The 22,253-nt window shown below is 37.1% G+C and overlaps 1 protein-coding gene across 10 annotated transcripts in view; it reads left to right on the plus strand.

The window, feature by feature from the left end:
* The window catches only part of IL15 (interleukin 15), a 146,153-nt gene that overhangs the window by 95,575 nt on the left and 28,325 nt on the right, over window positions 1-22,253 (plus strand). For 9 of the 10 annotated variants that reach the window (XM_081077001.1, XM_081076997.1, XM_081076996.1 and 6 more), the window contains exon 2: window positions 7,672-7,793. Coding sequence is in view for 5 of the 10 variants with exons in the window: in XM_081076997.1 (XP_080933123.1) it covers window positions 7,728-7,793 (66 nt within the window). In the remaining 5 variants the exon portion in view is untranslated. Of the gene's footprint in view, window positions 1-7,671; window positions 7,794-10,862; window positions 11,008-22,253 lie in introns of all 10 variants that reach the window. The other variant, XM_081077000.1, reaches the window with a different exon arrangement.

Genomic DNA, 22,253 nt, shown 5'->3' on the forward strand with positions numbered 1-22,253 from the left:
GGTGAACACCTCCGCCATTGTTTACACAACAAGTCCAAAGGCAGAAGTTCTGTGTCTATAGAAATGAATATTTGTGGTCCCAGCACATGATAAAGACGCATTTAATGTTAGTTGCCTAGAAGGCTTTGTTTTGTAACTGAATGGAGATCATTTTCTATGTTGTATTCTAACTTAGATGATATATTCTACAAGACTTTGCAATTTCCTTTATGACCATTCCACGTTTGTCAAAGAATCTTCTTATTAGTCGTTTAGTGATTTAAGTTAATAGTGAAGCCTCAGATACTTATAAGGGTGGCTGGTGCAAGAAGCAGCCCCCACTTTTACCCACTAAACCTCTCCAGGCCCCTTTCAAAAAAAAAAAAAAGTCCTCACAATTCTACCCAGGAGAAAGGGTCAGAATCTTAAAAACTATAATAAATGAGTAACCTTATAAAACGAATGAAGCCTTGGGTGTTTGGTGATGTCAATATAAGCCCATTTTCTTTGCACAAAAGCTGAGGAACATGAAAAAGAAAAATGAAAAGCAAAGCTTTGAAAGGCGAAAGGAATGGTAATCTAGTCATTGTCATTCTGATAGTTTTGGAAACTGCTATTTAAATAAGAATATTTCCTGAGACCAGTGAAAGAGGAAGGAAGGAACTAAAACCAATCCATCTCCTCATCTGGAGGCAGGCGTTCTATTAGCTGTGTCCCAGGTCATCCCCCACAGCCCCGGGAGAGAAGAAAAGAGCCAGCAGTGCATCACAGATGGATAGGTCCTGCTGTCCCGTCCAAAGGAAAGAAGGTCCGCAGCCACACGGACTGCACTGGAACCTAAGAGTCCAAGCACTCTGCCAGTTGCCAAATAAACTACATGAATAGGAGCAGTCTGCCACTTAGCAGTTTTATAAGCACTGTGGCTTTGTTGTATAGACTTGAGAAGTTTAATTTAATTGTCAGGAAGTAGCCCAGCAGGCTATGCTTTAGAAACAAGACCTACGGCTTCTACAGCAAATTTGTGGCCACTGTGTTGATTCTGAGAGCCAGTGTTCCGTGTAAATCACTTGATACATTGCCTAAAAAGCCAAGTATTTGGAATGGGTGATTCCAGACGCCTTGGCAGGAGGAGTTTATAAAACATTGAAACAAGGACAACCAGCTGTAGTGAAACTGTCTGAAGATGGTGAACTAAGGGATTGTGCAGTCTAAAGTGCGTCTGTGTTTAATAAAAGATCAGCCTTAGACTTTTTAACTCAATTTTAAGTGTAGTTTCTGAGGATTTTGGTAATTCTTTGCTTCTGTAAGGGATGGGCGAGAAGTGATAGAAATGTTCGAATCCACTTATTCGCCAGCGGGGGCTGTGGTATATAATTAAGCTGTCGTTTGCACTGAGAGGTTATTATCAGCAGGTAATAAGAAATGTGCATCATTATAAATTGTCATCCAGCATCTCCTGCTACAGCAGATGAGGTACGTCTTCCATGGCAGCACCGTGTAATCATATGGAGATTGGTGCCATTATGTCTGTTATAAATCATAACATACACTTTAATAGTTAAACAATTAGCTATAGTGGCAGTACTGGAAAATTGTTTGGCAATGATTGGCTGATTTTTATGATGAAGAATAATTTTTTGTGTGGATCTTTTTATATAAATACCAGAAGAATTCAAAAGAAGAAAATTAACTTTAAACATATACTCGAGAACTTTTTATTTGTTTGGTTCATGTATCTTTAAGTGGAAATGTTTGAAGGGCCCACAAGTCATCAAAATAGCTTTCCACATATATATTCTTAGAGTGAAAAATTATGTATATTTAGTACTCCTGTTATATGAAGATGTGTATGTAGTAGGACGAAAAAGCGCAAAATTCAGACCTATGTAGTTTTCTGTTGTTGGAAGCCAAGTTAACAAGGGATAAAAGGAAACTATTTCTTTCTTCTTGAAGGGCCCAAGTTACAAGACTTCTCTCTTTCCATTCTCTTAGTATTCTTTCTTCGTCACTGTTCCCCACCTATCTCTCTCTCCCCCACCTATCTCTCTCTCCCCCATCACGATTTTTATGTTCTTTGAAACTTAACTCAAATTTACCAGCCATAAGACCCTGACCTTGACTGACCTGGCTGTCTCTTCTTCTGTCCTGCGCTATGTTCTTTTCATGGCAGTTTGACAACCTTTTTCTTTGTGAGCATTTTAAACTTATATCAAAGGGTATGTCTTGCTAACTAGACCTTTGTGATTCAAAGTATAAAAATGTTTGTTCCCAGTATTTGACCCTAGAAAGAGCTTGTACCAGAATGTAAGTCAATCCATTCCTAACGCACACGTTTATTTCACCCGACCTTTTATCATTTCAAGACTTTCCTGAAGATGGAATTAGCACAGGTTTTATTCACTGTAAACCGGCACTTTAGTAACCCTGAGCTAGACAGTATGGATGTCGATGGCCACCTTTCCTCTTGCCAGTCCTAGGGGAGGGGTGGGACACCCTGATTGTGAGGGATGAGATGACTGGTTCATGGTGAAGTGTTCCCTTCCTAGTGCTGATGATCGCTAATGAGAGGTGATACTTGTGAGTGTTCACTGTGTGTCAAGGCCTGCGCTACACAGTTTGCATGAATGAGCTCACTTGAACGTAAAGTGACTCAGTGAGGTGGGTACTCACATTTTCCCCATTCTGCAGATGAAGAAACTGAGGCCCTGAGGGATTAATTAACTTCCCCTAAACCTTAATGTTTTGAAGTGGCTGTGTCAGAATTCAAACCCAGATCTGTCTGAAACCAAAGTCTGTGCTATACTTAGATCCAATAGAAGCTTTTGTGGCGATGAAAATGGTCTGTGTCTTCTGTGTCCAATATGGTAGCCAATAACCACAGGTGGCTATTGAGCTCTTGAAATGTGGCTGGCTCAGCGGAGGAAGTGAATTTTTAGTTTCATTTTATTTTAATTAACTATGTTTATATTTAAATAGCCGCATATAGCCAGCGGCTACTACACTAGACAACACAGCTCTAGGTACTTTTTAAGTGTTGCTGATTATAGGCTAATAACAAGGGAAGCCGAACCAGGTAAATACATTCATAGAATATACTAGTCTTTCCCCATTTCTAGAGTTTCCCTAGATCTCACATTAAAGAAGAAAAGTCTGTCAAATCTGTTGCTGTATGGAAGCAAAATGATTCAATTTAAAAAAATGAATTAATGACTGTCCCCTGTGGATCAGTCACTGTCCGAGGCTTTGGGCGTTCTAAATGGAGAAGCTGTGGCTCTTCAAGGAGCTCATAGCCTAAGTACCTTTGAAGAATGTGTTATATATAGTATTTATTTCCAGAGTCTTTTCATAGATGATTAAACAAAATATTTAAATCTTTGCTCTCTAATACTTTGCAGTGTTTTGCATTTCATTTTTAATATTTTAATTTTTTGAACAGGTAGTATGTTCTCATGGTTTAAAATTCAAAGGCTGCAAAGTGCTTTTTAATCCCCTTATACGCAAACAACCAGTGCTTCATTTTATAGTGTACGCCTTTACAAATATTTTGTGCATACACAAGAAAACGTACACATATATTTAATCTACTACCCCTTTTTTAAAAACAGACATGCACTGTTCAGTAACCTTGCTTTTTACACTTAAAAAATATTCCTTGGATACTTTTTTGTGCTAGTACTTAAAGAACTTCTCATTTTTTTTGGACATATAATATTCCATTATATGGACATATGATAATTTATTTAATCGGTCCCCTATTAATGAACATTTCAGTGATTTCCATTCTTTTGCTATTACAAGAACTATTGACGTGAGTAACTTCAGCAAATAGATTCTATATGAGTTGGAGTGGATGGCATTTATGTTTCCCGGACGATATTCCACAGACCACAAGTTTCAGGAGATGTTCAGTATTAAAAGAGGATTCTGTGGCTAACTAATTTTCATTATTCATTGGAAGTTCACGGTGCATATTGTCAAATTAAAGGAAGTCCCACAATAATCTATGTTAATTTAATCCAAGTGTTTCCCAACCTTACATTTTCTCAAGTAGCAGAAGATACTATGTTTGTAGGTTGGGTTCTGGGAAGCAGACTCTGAGACAGAGATGTTCATGCAGGAGGCTTACTGGGGCATGTTCTCCGGACCAACACCGATGGAAGTGAGGGAGGGTGGAAGTAGGGTAGGTAGAGGGAGAAGTTGAACTGTTATGCAGCTGCAGCAGAGGCCTCAGCCTCTGAAGCTGTGGTGGCCCTTCTAGTATGTTCCAGCTCCGGGGAAGGAGGCCAGGCCCCCAGCACAAGGGGTTATGACCTTGTGCTATGCGGCTCTCATCCACTGAGGGCATTTCTGGGGAGAGACTCAGCTCTGAGCTCTCAGCTACCTGTCAGGCGGTAATGAGTACCTCAATGTTCACTGCGGCTCTGAATAGAATCTTCACATCTTCTATGGAAATGCTTATCAATTCCTAGGTAGTCTTGCTGGGCAGAGCAAGTCACTTGGTCCCTTTGGGACCCAGTTTCTTTCTCTATGAAATATGGATGTTAAGCTGGAAGTTCTTTGGAGTGTTTAACATGTTTTGTTTCTAGTTCCATTTAAATACGTACGAATTAAATTCCAAAGTGAGAGACAAGTTTTCCCAGATGTGGCCACATAGAGACCATTCATCTGGATAGATCAGCTCTCATCTATTATTCCTGCTGTGCAGTTATGGAGAGGGTGCATTGTTTTAGCACTTCCAAGGGTATGTCGAGCTTAACTTGAGGCAGATTCTTAAGGCAAAATAGCGTAAGATCTGGGTTGGAGATTTTTTTTTTTAACCTGAAAATTTTGGTTACCTCGTATTAGGTGTTTCCTGAAGAAGTTAGCTTACTATATTTCTAGAACATTAGCCCGTATTGGTAACAATTGAAGGATTAGAATGGCATGGGATATGAAATTTAGGAGTCCAGCTAGCTTTACATCACAGTGGTAGGTGTTCTTTTTCATGCTCCTTTTCCTGGCTAACACATACTAACCTTTTCGAAGCTTAGGGGGTAAATAGGTGCAGTGAAAAAGCCATACCAGTTCATCCACTTGAGAATCAGATGGGTGTAGGTGGCCCTTCCCGTGCCTTTTAGAGTATTTGCTGATTTCATTCGCATGCCTCCTGCAGAATTCATCAGTTGGGGTGTCTATCAAGGAAGCTTGTTTCCTGGTTGGAAAGGGAAAAGGAGCCAAGGCATGGGTCTCTGGTCAGGGTTCCCAGTAGAGTTAAAGAAGGTTCATAGGAGGATGAAAAAAATACCCAAAAAAAATCTGAAAGAAAAAGTTCTTATGAGATAAAGTAGGCGACAATGAAGTGGAAGTCAAACTAGGATTAAGGACCTGGCTGTTATATGAACATGACGCAGAGAAGGCAAAAACAAAGTTAAGATTGATGTCTGGGTCTGAGATCATCTTTTAAATTGAACAGACATTTTTCTCAAAAATCTTAATCTTTTCCTTCAACACAAAGCTTCATAAGGATTCCTATTATTATTATTATTATTGTATAATAGCAGTGGTTCAGGTGAGAAATTGTTAAAAAGGTAATTTGAAAGGGAATAAACTAGAAAATATACTGTTAGAGTGTGGGAGAAAATGATGGCATAGGAATTTGCCTGAAATAAATCCAAAATAAATTAATCTTCTCTGAACAATTATAGATTCTTCCTTTTTTTTGTTTTGTTTTTGTTTTTGTTTTCCATAAAAAAACGATTTATGCTTAACTCTGAAATGGTTCTGGAACCACTCCCCTCATAATCCATTTACAATTATCCATTTGCAGAAGTGTCTGATTCTATAACTTTCTGGTCCCTTCCAATTATTTAATTGTCTAGTCCGTTTAAAATCCCAGTCTCATCTCCACATGTTCCTCCAGTTCAAGTTAGACCTGTGGGACCAGGAGGGGGGAGGACGCGGTCCACTTTTTCATGCCTTCTAGCCTCCTTCTTCTGGTTCTAACTTCTGGAGGTTAGGGACTGAGAGGGTGGCACAGGGCAAAAAGGCCAAATGTTTCCTGACTTAACTAGGCCATCCACTGTTGGTTGTTGCATCTTTTCCTGGCTAACACATACTAACCATTGATACCTTCTGTGTGGGAGTGTTCCAAAGTTGGGCTCTCCTAAAGGACATGTGTGTGTTCCTTAGAAGATCCTTAGGAGTCCACACACTTATGGTGGCCTCTGTACTGGCCCTTTGTGGGTAATTAGGCTTAATCCCTTCCTACCCCCTCAGCTCCCTACTGAGTAGTACAGCTCAATAGGTATGATGATCTGAGTCCGCTTGCAAGAAGGCCAGTCTTAATCCACTGCTTTCCTGGATCAAACACTGGAAACAAAATTTGATGCTATTCTCCATTATTTTTTCCTTTTGTCAGGTAGGTTTAAGAGTAAATCTTATGATTTACTAAACTGATATGATGTTCAGCCACTGGATAAGATGCCAGTCTGTGTTACTCAGCTCAGGCTGCCATAACAAAATACCATACTTGACCTTTTGGAGGCTGGGAAATCCAAGATCAGGGTGCCCAGTAATTCAGTTCTCCGGTGAGGACTCTCTTCCTCACTTACAGGTGGATGCCTCCTCACTGTGTTCTCACACGGGAGAGAGAGGGAGAGGAAGCAAGCTCTCTGGGGTTTCCTTTACAATGGCACTAATGTCGCCATGAGGGATCCACCCTGATGACCTCATTCAACCCTAATTACCTCTCAAACACTCCGTCTCCAAATACCATCACTTTGGGGAGTAGGGCTTCAATGTAAGAATTGTGAAGAGACATAATTCAGTCCATAACCCCATGGCAGTTCCCATCATGCCCCTGGCTGATGATTTCAATTATTGCCTTTCCTTTTAGTTCCTGGTATTTTCGTCTCCTGTATATGGAATGGGGATGGGGTCTCGGGGTGGAGTTGGTGGTTTGGAGGTCATAGGTACGCTAAGGGTTTGCCTACCTCTGAGCTAGCCCTGGAGCAGGTGTCTGGACTTAGGTATGAAACTCTTTTTAGAGTGTGGACCAACTTAATGCTTCCTTATCCCCAATATTGGGTTCCAGTCACCAGTAATGGGGCAAGAATAAAGCCACCTTCAAAATCCTAGTAAAACACCATTCCTCTCTCACCCTCTTGAATTCTGAGCCTCTGCAAGGAGCATTATTTTGCTAGAGTAACACTACTCATCCTTCAAAGCCAGCTCAAATGTTACCTGCTCACTGAAGTCTTTCCAAGTTCCTTATCTTCCCCATTTCTATAGAATTAATTACCTAATTTGGTTTTTACATGGGGCTTTCTTTATTCTTCTATTAAAACACTAACAGCATCTGTTAGTTGTTTTCAGTTTTTCCCCCCTTGGTTGCTTTGTGCTGTTTTATGGGAAAAACATTTGCTAGACAACTGCATGAAATGTAATAGTTTATTTAAAATGATGTATAATTATTTGCCTCCCCAAATGAAGTAGCTATAGTCCAAATGGATTTGAGTGAAATTATAGGGAGGTCTGAAGATTCTAGGAAAGTTTAATCCTCCCCCCCCAAAAAAAATCCTATTGACTTTTGAAACTGTTTCCACAGGAGTCTTCCTGTCTTTTCAGGTGTGAAGGGAACCATAAATCTGAGAAAGGGCGGATGATTCAATACATAATTTTAAATCTTTTTACCCCTTCATTTGATTCCAACAGAATCCATTTCTGCACATGGCCATCTGGCTCTTTGAAGCAATGTCCCATCACGTGCCATGCTGGTGATGTCACTGGACGCAAAGAGGTTAATGTTAGCCGATAGCCAGCCTACAAGAAGTCATGTAAGTAAGGTTTTAAGAATTATATCAGGCAGTATAGGCCCTTTAATGTAATAATGTGATTAATAATAATGAAGGTGTGACAAACTGGGTAAAGTATATACATATATATATATATATATACATATATATGTATATATATATGTACATATATATATATATATATATTTTTTTTTTTTTTAATGAGCAGCTTGGTTAAAAAAGAAAATGTCATTTGTCCCAGAATGTTTAAGGCATTTTCTGAGGACAGAGCATTGCACACATCAGAGTTAGGTAGGTTGTATGTATGTATGTATGTATTTATTTATGTATTTATTTATTTATTTATTTATTTATTTATTTTCCTGAAAAGAGCCAGGTAGTAAATATTTTAGGCTTTGTGAGCCAAATGATCTCTGTCACAATTCCTCAACTCTGCTTTATTGCTGGAAAGCAGCCATAGATGTGGGTGGGTGTAGTTCTGTTCCAACAAAATTTTATTCACAAAAACAGGTGACAAGTGAGGTTTGGCATGTGTGTAATAGTTTGCCAACCCTTCAGTGTATAAAATGCAGAAATTCTCCATCTCACTTTTTGAGATTAACCTATTTCTAAAATTAACCTATTAAAGGAAACTGGGGTGCTTCAAATTAAATAAATGTAAACCCAACTATCCAATTTCTGAATGATTTTACCAATGTTAGGAATTAGAGAATAATGTAATTATATTGTTTTAAAAGACTCCTTGATACTTTTGAAAAATATTTGCAAATAATGTAAAATCAAGTTCAGTCTCAAGAACTAAACAAAATAAAGCCACAGAAATGGAAACCCAAGGAACTGGCTTTTTCTTGATTAAGTGGACACACACATTTCATATTTACTTTCAGTTATAAATTATGCTTAACTCCTTCAGAAAGAATTCTGCAGGGAAATAAAGGGGTTTATGAAAACCGAAAGTCTTTACAAGAATCTTAAGAGGAAAAAGGTAATTCCTGTATTGCGCAATCATCTCTGGCAGCAGAAAATAATAAAAGAAATATAAATTGAAAGAAAAAGCATGAAGTACAAGTTATTTTCCTACAAAGTAAAACTACAAGTTATAATTACCTACAAAGTAAAACTTTTCCTCTTCATATTCTTCCTTGAAACTGCTCTGTTTCCTAGAATTTTTATTAAGAATTTTCCAAACTCAAGAGACTTACTAACAGCCCTAGGGATAAACGCATATTAAGTGTTCCTACTATTGAGATGTAAAAGAGGAAGAAAAAGGGTAGTTTGGATATTGAGAGAGATCTTGGGATATGTTTACAATAACAGCAAAGCTCTGAATTATCTTATTATGAGAAATTTGTGAAAATGAATAATCATTATTTTTTTAAAATTCCATTATGATCAATTCTGGGGCATAAAATGGGGGAATTTTCTTTAAATGAAATCATACTTGACATAGACAAGAAATTAAACAGGAATCTCCCTTCAGTTGTTTCGTAGTCATGAGAAAAGTGTCATGTGCTTTCTATTTTTCTGAATTCTTGATTCCTAGGTTTTTAGTTCTGCCTTCCTTTGGAGCACTTAAATACAGGCATTTTGACGTCTTTATTTTGTGGAGGTCAGTGATAGCAGTTCTTGTCTGATGTGAGGAGGGTGGTTTAGAAGAACAGGGGCTGGGTAGAATTAAAGACCTCAGGTATCTGTGCAATTTGCATAGTAAACGCAGGCGATTAAGTCTAAGATGGTCTTTCCTGTTCACATCAAGGTTTCTGTCACAAGGACCAGAAAAGGCACTATTTTTGTAGGATGTTCCCTTGAAAGTAGCTTTTATTTTGGGTCATCAACTGGGAAGCATATTGGGCTTTATGCTGAAGAAATTTTGGTCGTGATGACATTTGTGCTAACTGAAACTCTTGTCGTGTTTATCGTGATCTTTGTTTTCTTTTTTATATTCTGACAATAAATGTATTTATAAAGCTGAATTTGGATGTGGCTCGGTGAATAGAGATCTCATGTGTGCATGCTTTCACACAAACCCTCTCCCCTTTTATTTCTAGGGCTGCAACCTGCAGGATTGTGTGGCCTTGAGCCACCATCTTTTACTCGATATATCTCAAGCTTTTAATTTTATTTATCCTTCTGATTATCAAAGTAATATATGCTCATTATAGTAGGAGTGGAAAGTATAGAAAAGTGTAAAGGGGGGAAAATGTCGCTAGTAATACAGTTATGAAGAGGCAATTTATTAGATCATTCTTTCCAGGTTTATTATTTTCTACATGGTTTTGATATAAAAAAGATTGAAATTTTTGTCTTGTACCTTTCTTAAAAAGAAACAGCAACTGTGACATTTCCCTGTGACATTACATAAGTAAATATTATTTTTATTTTTAATATGTATGTTTAATATTTATTTTTAACATGTATATAATATTCCAGTTTAAAAGGTATCCGCAATTTATTATGGTTTCATTAATTTGAGGTTATTAAAAATAATACTTCAGCAAATATATTTTTGAATAAATCTCTGTCCAGATTTCTGATAATTTTGTTAGGAAAATTTTCTAAGAGGGGAATTAAGATACCTGAAGTTATAAATATTTTAATGATGTTCCACATATGTTGCAGAAAATATGTACAAATTAGCTTCTACGTCATCTCTTTGTGAGTTTTGGTGACATTGTATCCTCTCTGATGATGATGTTTAACAGTTTTGAAACAATCTTTCCTGGTTCCGTGAGGAATAAGGCAGGAGTTTGGGCCAAATGTAATTCTCCTCTTGGAAATCATACAGAATGAGCTTTCAGGGAGACCCACAAAATACGTCTATAGCAAAACCAAGAGGCAATGAAAAGCCTTGAAATCCAGTATATGTGTCAGTGGGGGCAAAAGCAATTGAGGCCAGCAGAATCTGTGCAGGAGACCCTGCTGGAGTGACAGAGAGGAATGGGAGTGTGGAAGGGACCCAGTGATGGCAGATGCCATCAGTCACTGGCACATACATATTCCAAGAAGGAAAAAGCCCTGTTTTGAGTGGGAACTAGGCTTGAACAGGAAGTCATTGCTGTGAGAAATAAAGATTCTTTGTCCCCCTGACAGACCTCAGAAAGCACATCCTTCAAAAAAGAGGGAAATACACTGGATGAAGGAACTGTGTACCTTGCTGGCCGCTTCCAGTGACAAAGCTGGAGTAGCTCAGAATGGGTGCATAAGGACCCACATCTCTTATAAGGACCTTGACAAGGTGTGTTCTGACAGGAGGGTCTGGGTACCTGCTCGCATGGTGGGTTTCCTGCCTGGGCTTCCCTCCTGACATGGACATGTGGACAAGTTAACAGGCTGTGTGGCTCATCATTTACCAGTGTGATAAGGGATTAGCAACAAATTCTTGCCCCTTTCTCTGCCTGGGAGCGACTGCTGAAAGTACAGTTTGGTAGCTCTGCACACTTAGAAATGGCCAGCCCTGCAGCCCTCCCTTCTGTGGCTTTCTCCCCTTTCCTGCTTTTCCCCATTTTCATTTCATCCTGCTTTCCTGAAATCACCCTCCTTAGTGAAAAACCTCTTCTGTGTCTAATGATGATGTCATTATCTTCATTGTCTGATTTCCATTGGAATTTCTCCTCTGATTCATGAGTTATTCAACAATGTTTTGCTTAACTTTCAAGTGATTGAGAATTCCCTAATTATCCTTTCGTGTTACAGATTTCACAGCCAGGATTCTGCCAGAGAACAAACATGGAATAATTTCAGTCCTTTTAATTATATAATGACTTGCTTTATGGCCCAACATATGGTCAACTTTGGCAAATATTCCTATAGTACTTAGAAAAAAGAGTGAATTTTGCCGTTGTTGGGAATAATGCACCACGCATGTCAGTAGGTCAAGTATATTAACTGCCTTTTTCAGACCTACTCTAGCATTTCCTGTTGTTCTGTTAACTTTTGAGAGTGATATTTTACAACCACCCATAATGTGGTGAATTTGCCTATTTCTCCTTTCCCTATTTCTGTTAATTTTCTGTTAATGTTTAATGTTTTCTAAAATTTGTTTAATGTTTAATGTTTTCTAAATTTTAAAGCTATGATTTTAGGAGGCTATATTTTGGATGGTGATATCCCCTGGATGGGCTTTTTCATGGGTATGGAATTCTGCCCTGTCTTTCTAATACACTTATTTGCCTTATAGTCTGCTTTTTCCACTGTTAGCTATCCCAATTTATTTCATTTAGTGTTTGCATGATATATATTTTCCCTTCCAATTACTTTCAGCCTCTTTTTGTCCTTATGTCATTCTCTTGTAAACAACATGTAGTTGTGTTTTGTTTTTGTTTTTCAATTCAAGCTGACAATCTTCGCCTTTTAGATAGAATATTTAGTCCATTTTCATTTAATATAATTACTGACATAGTTGTGTTTGTATATACCATCCAAGTATTGTTTTCTGTTTAATCCATCTTTTATGTAGCATTTTCATCCTTTCTTGATTTTATTGGGACTAATCAATTTTTTAATATCCCCTTTTCCTCCACCAATTTGTTAGTTAATATTATTTTGTTCTTATTTGTTACCTTGAGTTTTACATGTATCTTTTTAAAGATGTTTCTATAGATATTAGTTGTTACCTAGATAGTACAACACGTATCATTTATATATTACATTCTCTCTAATGATTTTTTTAAAGGAGAAATCCTTCCTGTGTGACTTGAACACTCCCAGAGAAAAAGAAGCTTCAAATTATTTTCATTAAGTTAGAATATCATTGATGCCTAAGCATAGTCAAAATTTCACAAGAAAACTATCCCCAGTTTCATTTATAAGTTTCAGTGCAAAGCTCTTTAGAAAATTATTCGAAGAAAGAACCCAGCAACTCTTAAAGGAGTATACATCATGGTTCAGCATTACAGGAATGAAAGATTATGAGCCCTATTAAAATAATTCATCATATTAATTGATCTAAGGGGAAAAAGCACATGTTAATCTCTATAGATGCGAATATTCATTTGACAAAACTCAACAGCCATTTGGATGTTTAAAAAACAGAACAGCTCAATAAAGTAAGAGTTAAATATTTTATAACCATGACTAACTGGCAGACTATTTATGCACTCACACATACACACACACAAACACAGCCCAGAGACAGCATTATAAATAATGTCAAAATGCTAGAGGCACTTCTGCTGTCTCTGCTCTGAGTACAAACAAAATATGGACACACAGTTCTCACTTCGACTGGTGTTGCTCTACCAGAGTTATTCGTCAACAAAGCTAGACAGGAAAAAAAATCTGAGGTGTAAAATATAGAAAGGTGGAAGTAAAACTGTTATTTGTAGAGGATTTAATACTTAGAAAGCCCAAAAGAATCTGAAAATTTTCTATTCAATTTCAGCATCTGAAAGAGGAAGAAAAAAAAGAAATTTGACTCATTAAAAAAATTATTTGGTTGGCAAAAACAAAACAAAACAAAACCTAACTATTCTGGGGAAATTCTTCTAAAGGAGAATGATAAACTGGGAAAAAAAATTTGCCTCTCAAATCACCAAGAGTTTTCTCTCTAATATATTTTAGAAATTGTAGGGGTGTGGAAAAGTACAAAGCAATAGAACAATAGGCAAAGATCAGGAATGAATAGTTTGCATAAAAAGAAATACAAATAGTATTTCAAGTCATAAAAATATTCGACTTCATGTAAAGTGCTACTTACTGAATTTTATTTAAGGAGTTGGAGTGTGGGCCTATAAGCATATATTTCTACATTTGTTTGCATTTCATGAAGAAACTTTCAAGGATCCACAGGAACTAATAAAATTGATTGTCTAAATAAAGAGAAGAGCATAGAGGGAAAATAGGATGAACCCGGACAGGAATCAGGGCACAATTTCTAAATGAATACCTCTCATATCGTTTTGTTTTTCAACCATGTGACTACCTTTACAGAAAAAATAAAATGTATTTTTTTTTGTTGTGAATTTTTAAAATCAGGAATTGCATCTCATTTTGTTTCGTATTCTTGATCATTGTAGACATCACATTCCTTAAAGTGTTCATTTGTTATTTGTGTTTTGACTCTTTGAAATTAACTCTTCATTTCTTTAGAAACATTTTTGTTTTTCCTACCAAATTTTATAATCCCTCACTATATAAGTCATCAATACGTTTTAACATATTTCTTTCACTTTTTTACTCTGTTTATCCTATCATTTTATTTACTAAGCATTGACTTACAGAATGTAGTGATTTTTATTTTGTGACATTTATCAATCTAACTTTGTTGAGCATTTTAAAAATTGCTACAAAGCCTATCCAGAATCACTTACTTATGTATTTTTTTAAAAGCTGAAATTTGTCATATGATTTCTTCTAAATAACTAACCAATGGCTTTATAGAATCTTTATTAAGTGCTAACTATTCCCTTACGTGCTGCTCCGAGATTCACTGGTACTGTGTTTCCTTGAGTCATCATACTTCTGTGACAAACTTACTTTCATTCTGTGGTAAATTTTAACATCTGCGAGGTCAGTGCCTCTATTAATTTTCTATTTCAAAATTATTTTCACCAGTGGAATTTTTCCTTGTCAGTTTTGAGATCTTCGTGTCAATTTAACTTTTTTATGTCAACTTTACTTTCCATTTAATTTCTTATGAAGTATTTTGGAAAAATGATATTTCTGTAATGTACAGTCTTTCCATCCAGGAATAAAGTATGCTTCTCAAATTGTTTAATTGTCTAGTTTTATTGACATTTTATATAGTTTCAGTACATTCCTTATGATAGTCATTCCTAAGTATTATATAATTTTATCATTGATATGGATTAGTTTCTCCTACATATTGCTAAGATATAGAATAATTAATATAAAAATGATCAGTTATTTAATTTCTATTTATCATTTATTTTGTTCAAAACTATCTCATAGACCTTGCTATTTTAGTTCTTATGACGTCTTATGTAACATACTTAGCTTTGTTAATTAAATAATTGTAGAATATACAAGTAATGGTTTTATCCTTTTCAATAGTTATAACTAAAATTTCTATTTTTCTGCCATTATTTGTATTAATCAGAAATTCCAGGAAAGTGCCAAAGAATACCACCAGGGTATCTTATTCCTGAATACAATGGGAATACCTATGATGATTTGCTAATAGATTTATAGTTGTTATTAGTTTAAGGAAGATTTGATTATATTAAGTACTTATTCTCTCCCTTTTACTAAGAGTTTATTATTGTTTTAAAAAAGAGTGGGTGCTGACTTTTGTCAAACGCATTGTCAGGGCTCAGTTGGTGCAGTGTTTAAGAGATGGGCTGACGGGAGTTTGAAGCCCTGCTCTCCCACTTTGTAGCATTGGCTCCCAACCTTGGGCTCGCTGCTGTGCTGTCAGTTTCATCATTTGTAAGATGGAGATGGCAATCGTGTCTGCCTCACAGGTTCTATAAACAACACATGAGCTAAAGCCTTTACGTGTTATGTATGGCCCTTGCAGTGTGGTATTATGTATGGCCCTTGCAGTGTGGTAGGCACTCAGTAAGCAATACCCAGTATTATCATCTGTTGAGAAGATGGCGTGGTTTTTCGATGGAACAATTTAAGATGAAAGAATTTGAGGAAAGCAAGTCTGCTAGAATCTCAGATAACAGTGACTCATCTTATTAACAGCACACATCTCTCTGCCCTGTAGTTTAATTCACCTATGGTGTAATTCACACCCTATTTTTTCACTCTCAGTGTGCCACTTACCTTTAAAAAAAAGTAGCTTTGCTTTATCCAGTTGGTAAGATTAAGAAACAAGTTTGTCTTTTGCTTTTCAGAGCTCTGTTTATTCAGTTTTAGGAAAGGTGGAGTTGAATCAAATACCAGTTTTTGAAACACTTTGGTATTTTGTTGTTATAATGAGAATAATGTCAGCAACCCATTATTTTTATCACACAATGTGCTTTGTGTATGGGTGTATTTTATTTTTTATTTTGGAAAGGCCGGTCAGGAAAGGGATCAGAGAGAGCAAAGTGTGGAGTGAAGTGAGTTTGGAGAAGTTTGGTATGAACTGGATCATGCAGTGCCTTATAGGTTATTCCAAGTTTTAATATTATTTCGGACTGAATCCCGAGGGCAATGAGAAACTTCTAGAGGAATTTTAAGTAGGGAAGAGACATGATTCAATCCATGTTTTGCCAGGATCTCTAGTCTATGGAGAACAAATTTGGGGGCGGGGAGAGGAGGCTTGGATAGTGAAGAGGGCAGTCGGGAAGTGGTGCAGTAGTGCAAGTGAAATTGGGTGTGGTTTAGACTAAGATTCAAGGGACAGTGTGACAAGTTGAGAACAGTCAGTGGACGACACAATACAATGCTTAAAGTGACATATCATCGTAGTTTACAGGCCCAAGGACGACTGGGTATCTCTTGTTATTTAGCAGGGTTTGAGACAGATCAGTAGCCTTTGCTTTAGGTAATAGTTGCTGTCCAGAAAATCTGGCTTAAAACTTCTTTTCTGTAGAGGGGTTCCTAATTAACCATTGATCACGTGTACAAAGTTTGAAATGCAATTCCGCTGTGGTTGAGGATGGATGGAAACTGTGCAATGGGAGGATCACTCCTCTTTAACAGTTTGGAGCCCTGGCAGGCACAGATTGCCAGGCACTGCCTCGTGGTGGCTAGCCATCATTTTAACTAGTAATTTCTTATGGGTTCAGAAACTAGCTCACCAAACTTGTTAGGAAGTTATGTAACATAAAATTAAGGACTTTTTGTGCATGAGTTTTATATCTTTTTTGATTGCTTGGGGTTTTTAAGATTGTTGTTGGTTTTAATTTTCTTTTTTCTTTTTACCACTTGACCCCCTCACCCATCTCTTTGCCTTGGCCCCCGCCTCTGGCAACCATCAATCTCTTCTCTGCAGCCACAAGCACCCATTCTTCTCCATCCAAATCACCTTACTGAGCACAATATCCCCACGTGTGGGGTATGTATATTTGTCTCTAAAGTATTTAGAAAGTTGTGAACGTACTATGAGGGTTCGTCACAAACACATATAAGTGTGAATCTCACTATCACCATCTAGTAAGCACATTTATTTAGTCCTCTATCTTAATTTTAAATTTCTGATCTAATAGGTTATCAAAGTATGCTGTGGAAACCTAGCCTGACATTATTCACGTTTTTTATGGGATATTAAGCTTTGTCTACTGTCATTGTTAGTAAAGTTCACTTTACAGAAATGTAATTTGTGCATTAAAACATTATACAGGGTGCATTATTACCTTTTATTAATATATGTTTTGTAATTGTGGTTAAACCCCTTTGTAATTTTATTGAAAAATTTTAAATGATTGGTTTTGTGATAGAAATAATAGTTAGTATCACATATACTGGAAAATATATGCACATCCTTGTTAAGAGGTATTTTCTTTAGAATGGAGAGCCTTTTGAAAGAGAGATGTTGTAGGTCCTCTGAGCCTCGGTCTGTCTTGCCGGGCCACGCTTTTAAGGCATCTTGCTGTTCCTGGGTTCGCCTTCCTTTGTGTCACCTCACCACTGCCTCACCCAGGTAAGCCTCTGGCTCTCTCTTCAGCCGTCTTCTCTATGTGTCTTCCCTGTGCGTTTTGGGAGAAGCTTCTGGATTCCGTCCAGAGAGGAGGTGTACGTGTATTAACTCAACCCATCTCTGCACTTCACTAATTCTCACCTTTGTTTCTCAGTCACATTTGGCTGCCTTTTGAGTGGGGCTACGCTTGATACCGGTATCCATCAGGAATCCCAAAGTGGGTAGGGGCCAAAACTAAGCCTGTCAACAAATACACTCTCAACCAGCTCCCTGAGGGTATCAGCCACGGGAGGAAGAATTTATCACCCACATGTCTTCTTCTACCTCTGTTTCTCTTTGCCCCCCAACCTCCCATTCTGAAACACCTACTTGTATCATGTCTTCCTGATCCTGAGGGCAGCCTGGCAGCTAACCTTCAGAGAGCTATATTTTCACTCTCTACTATGGAAGAAAACCTGTAGACCAAATTTCATTTTCAAGATAGGAGACCTGGGAAAGCTGGGTAGTAGGGATTTTCCGAACAGGCGGTGACATCAGTTTAATTGTGAGAGGAGCTTTGTATAGCGGTAAACATCTGGATGCAGGCTGGGCTGACTGGTTCCTGCTCTGAGGCTGCCACTTACTCACTGTGTGACTCTGGGCAAGTTATGTAACTTCTCTGTTTCTCAGATTTCTCATCTTTAAAATGATGATAGTACCTTCGTTATATAGTTGCTGTAATGGAAAAATTAGTTAATATGTAAAGAGCTTAGAACAGTAACTGATAGTCATATTTGTTATTTGTTAGCAATTATTTTATTATTACTCTTAATAGTAAGAAAAGTAGTTTATATGTTTGAAGACAGAATGTTAAGTAAAATATGGTAAAATGATTAAACATTTTTATATATAATGGCTAACAGTTGTTTATTTTTTGTGTTTCAGTAATTATTACTAACAAATAATAGGAAATGAGGTATAGTTTAAGGCCTTCTGTATAGTTCATAGTAATTTATCAGTCTTTGCTTTTTATAATGAAAGAACTATAACAGCAACTTCTAACCAATGTGTTATAAGTAAAGGATCTATCCCTATGTAGGAGAAAATCTACTTTGAGAGTTTTAAAGTCTCACTATTAATCATTACATTGTCTTTAGTGGTTTGACGATAACAGATAAATTCTGTCTCTTAATGGCTCTCTTTCATAACAAAAAGATAAATATATTGTAATCTTGTTTTCCTTTTACCTCAGTGCATAACCAAGGCTTAGAGTGCATAGAGTTGGGATGGGGAGTGACTTTGTTTTCTTTTCTGTTTTTGCTTTGTTTTAATCTAGTAGTTTCAATGTCATTTCTGATTAGTCTCCCTACTTTTTACATGACCTCACAACGAAATATTATTTTGTGGCATTTATCTGTGTTGTTTTGTAATCTCAGTGATTTTATAATTTGTATACCACAAAATCTTGAGCGTATGTATGAAACAGTAACACAGACTTGTCCATTTTGCTAAAAAACAAGGGATTTCAAACAATTGTGAGTAACAAGAATTTTCCATTGAAAAATGTTACAGGGTCTAGAATGAACAGTAGACTCAATACATAAAAGCAGGGAGCGCTCCTCAACACTTAGGGTTTGGTGCTGCGTGATTTTTAAAAATATATACAAAGCAGTGATAACAAAGTAAAAACATTCCAGTTTGAAGCCAATTACATAGCGGTAGGGACTGTCTTTTACTTTCTTGAAAGGGCATCACGGTTTCTTCTCGCTTTTAGAGATGCCGCATCCTCGCATCCTCGGCTTAGAACACTTTCCATCCTCTTCTCACTTAAGGAATGTCTGCTTGCCCTGTAGGTTCCCATTTCGATGTTACTTCCTCCAGAAAGTCTCACCTCTCTTGCATGTTTTAATAACACCCTCCCCTAACATTCTCACTATCGTGTAATTTCTGTGGGTTTATCTGTCTTCCCCATTGAGCTCAGTGAGATGTGACCTTGATTTAGATCAGCATGTGGCTTCACTTCATGGCACCGCACTTAGAGCATTTTAGTTGGCAGTTGATAGTTGTTGAATGAATTAATTTGGAGTAATTAATTTAAATTAATTTTCTTTCAACCCACAATTATACTTTTATAACTAAGCATGATTTGGACCAGTTGAACAGTAAGCAAAGCCCTGGATTTTCCCTGTTTGGGTCCTAAAATTTAGAAAATTTTGCTCAAGTTGATATTAGATTCGTGTAGATTTCAGGTAGTTCTTCAACTGTGTTTTACTGTAATAGACAACTACAACTGAGAACACTTAGGACCTTTGTTTACTTATTAGGATCCTAGTTCTTTTTAAGGATATCTAGTTTTTGTTGTTTTCTGCATAGTCTAGGTAGGATGCACATACAAATTAACCCGACTTATTTTCACATGTGCTTTGTGGAATCATCTGATTATCTTATTGGGGTACCGCATGTGAAACTTCATTGTAATTTCACAAACCTGTAAGTCTGTTCATAGGGGAACTTAGGCAGAAGTCATACCAAACAATTTTACAGGGGGATTCCCAGAAACGTTGACTTATAAAATGTGTCAGAAAACTCTGACGTTTCATAAAAGAAAGTATTTAAGGGCACGATAATTGCATCTCGAATTCTTACTGCTTGTTAAATACTGTGCGAGGCACATCGTGTGCCTCTCAGGACCCGCTCTAACCACTGGTGATTTGTATTATCTGTTTTTCAGAAGCTCTGAAAGTTAAATAACTCACCCTATGTATTAGTTTTCTGTGCTGTGTAACAAATCATCATAAACGTAGTGATTTAAAATAACACCCATTAATTGCATCCCAGTTCTTCAGTTCAGAAGTCCAGCCAAGCTTCAGTGGATATTCTGCTCAGAGTCTCACAAGGTGAAAATTAAGGTGTCTGGTAGGCTGGGCTCTTTGCCAGAGGCTCTAGAAAGAATCCACTGCCAAGGTTATTCCAAGTGTTGGCAGAATTCCGTTCCTGTGCTTGTAGGATTGAGGTCCTCCTTCACTTGCTGGCTGCCAGCAGGGGCCACTCACCGCTCCTAGAAGCCAACAGCTTTGCCTCTTCCGGGCTCCCCTCATCTTCAGACCAGTATGTGTAATCCTTCTCGTGATTTCAGTCTCTCTAGCTTCCCTTTCTGCCACCAGCCAGAAAAAATTCCCTGCTTTTAAGGGCTCATGTGATTAGATGAGCCCTTAAAAGGTGAGCCCCATTCCCCCCAAAATTTCCCTACTGTGCAATGTAATAATTATATTGCAATATAATGCAATATAATGCTACCAGGAGTGGCCTGTCATCATGTGCACGTTTAGGACGGGAGTTTTTCGCGGTGTGGTCTATAATTCTGCTTGCCACACCTTATGACTCAAAAGACTAATTCACAAAGTTGGAGGTCAAGCCTGAATTTGGTTGAACGACTGAGCTTGTCCCTAAACCACATTCATCAGAGGTCTGATTTTATCCACGGGCATTCATTAAGGAAGCCAGCTTCATTGCTGCATGCATTGCCAGACTGTGTTGGTACCAAATAGTGCTATAAACAGTATTGCCTTAGAGGGCTCCAGGAGAAGTTTACCTCACACTGATCGTGTAAAATCTGAGACCCAGATGGTCAGGATGTACATAAATTAGGTTTGGTTATGCTCTACATAGTTCTCTGATTTGCACTTACATCAGTTCAGTTCGCCCTTATATCAAGGTTTAGTTTCTACTTTGTATCCTCTGTCCCCTCTGTTTATCTTATAAAGACATGGTTAATTAAGAGTCATGCTCATTTCAGTTTCTTTGGGAAATTTGAGTACAGTCATAGTTTTTCTCCTTATTTACATACTTTCAGAGGTCATTGACTTTAAATTCCTATAGCAATGTGCTAAGCGAACGGCAAAAGATATAAAGTCAATCAAGAACACATCCCAATCTTAATCGTACAACGCTACCATTAACTAGAGACCACATGGATTTTTTATGAAGCATAATATTTGATCTGGTGCACGGAATGACAAACCCAGATGTGTCATTTTGTTGATTTTAAATAACACGATATATTAAATAACATATTTCTTAGGCTGTTGAGTGTAACATTTTTAAAACAAAATTGATTTTTTTGTTGGCAGCTATTGAATCTTCTTTTTTTCCATTAAAACAATGACAGGAATCTTCTTTTTTCCCCATGATTTACCAGGTCAGAAGGCACCTCACAGACTGTAACCAGCCCAGTTGTATTAGTAAACAAAGGCCAATCCTGAGTTACTCGATAACTGAGTAATTTGGAACAAGTCATGAGACATCTCTGAATCTCATCGTTCCCAACTATAAAATGAGCAGTTCCAAAATTCTACTATTTCAAACACATCTATGACATACTTTAGTCAGATTCCAAGTTGCTGGAGATATTTATTTTGGTTTGACTGCTCAGAAATTTGTTTGCTGGATCTCATCAAGACAGGAAAACAATTTATAGTATATGTGAATATTATAGTAAAATTGATTGGAATGTTCAGGGGCTTATCATACTTAATCAAATTATAGCATTCGTTTTCTATCTTTTACACAATAAAACTCTTTCTTGGGTTCCAATCTTTTGTATACTCTGCTCTTCATAAATAAGTGTTCCATTTTCTTTCCTTTTTCTCTTATTTTACCAGAAATACTTTTTTTTCTGGCAAAATATTTAAATGTTATTTGGTCACAATTTATGCATGATTGTTCTTACTATAATGAGACATTAATATTTCACTATCTAGGATAAATTACTGAAATATTAACCCACAGACATGGCGATAGCTGACTGGCCGAAGTAGGTGTGCATTATCTCAGCAAAGTTGGTTTTGCCTTTCTTTGTGAAATACATTGTATGAAACACTGATATTGCCAAACTGATGGATTCTCCCCAAAATTGATGGCCCAGTTGTGACAAGTCAAAGTATGCACATGATGCTTTAGAGTGTTAATGT

This window comes from Rhinolophus hipposideros (assembly GCF_964194185.1).
Source record: "Rhinolophus hipposideros genome assembly, chromosome: 16".
Taxonomy (NCBI): domain Eukaryota; kingdom Metazoa; phylum Chordata; class Mammalia; order Chiroptera; family Rhinolophidae; genus Rhinolophus; species Rhinolophus hipposideros.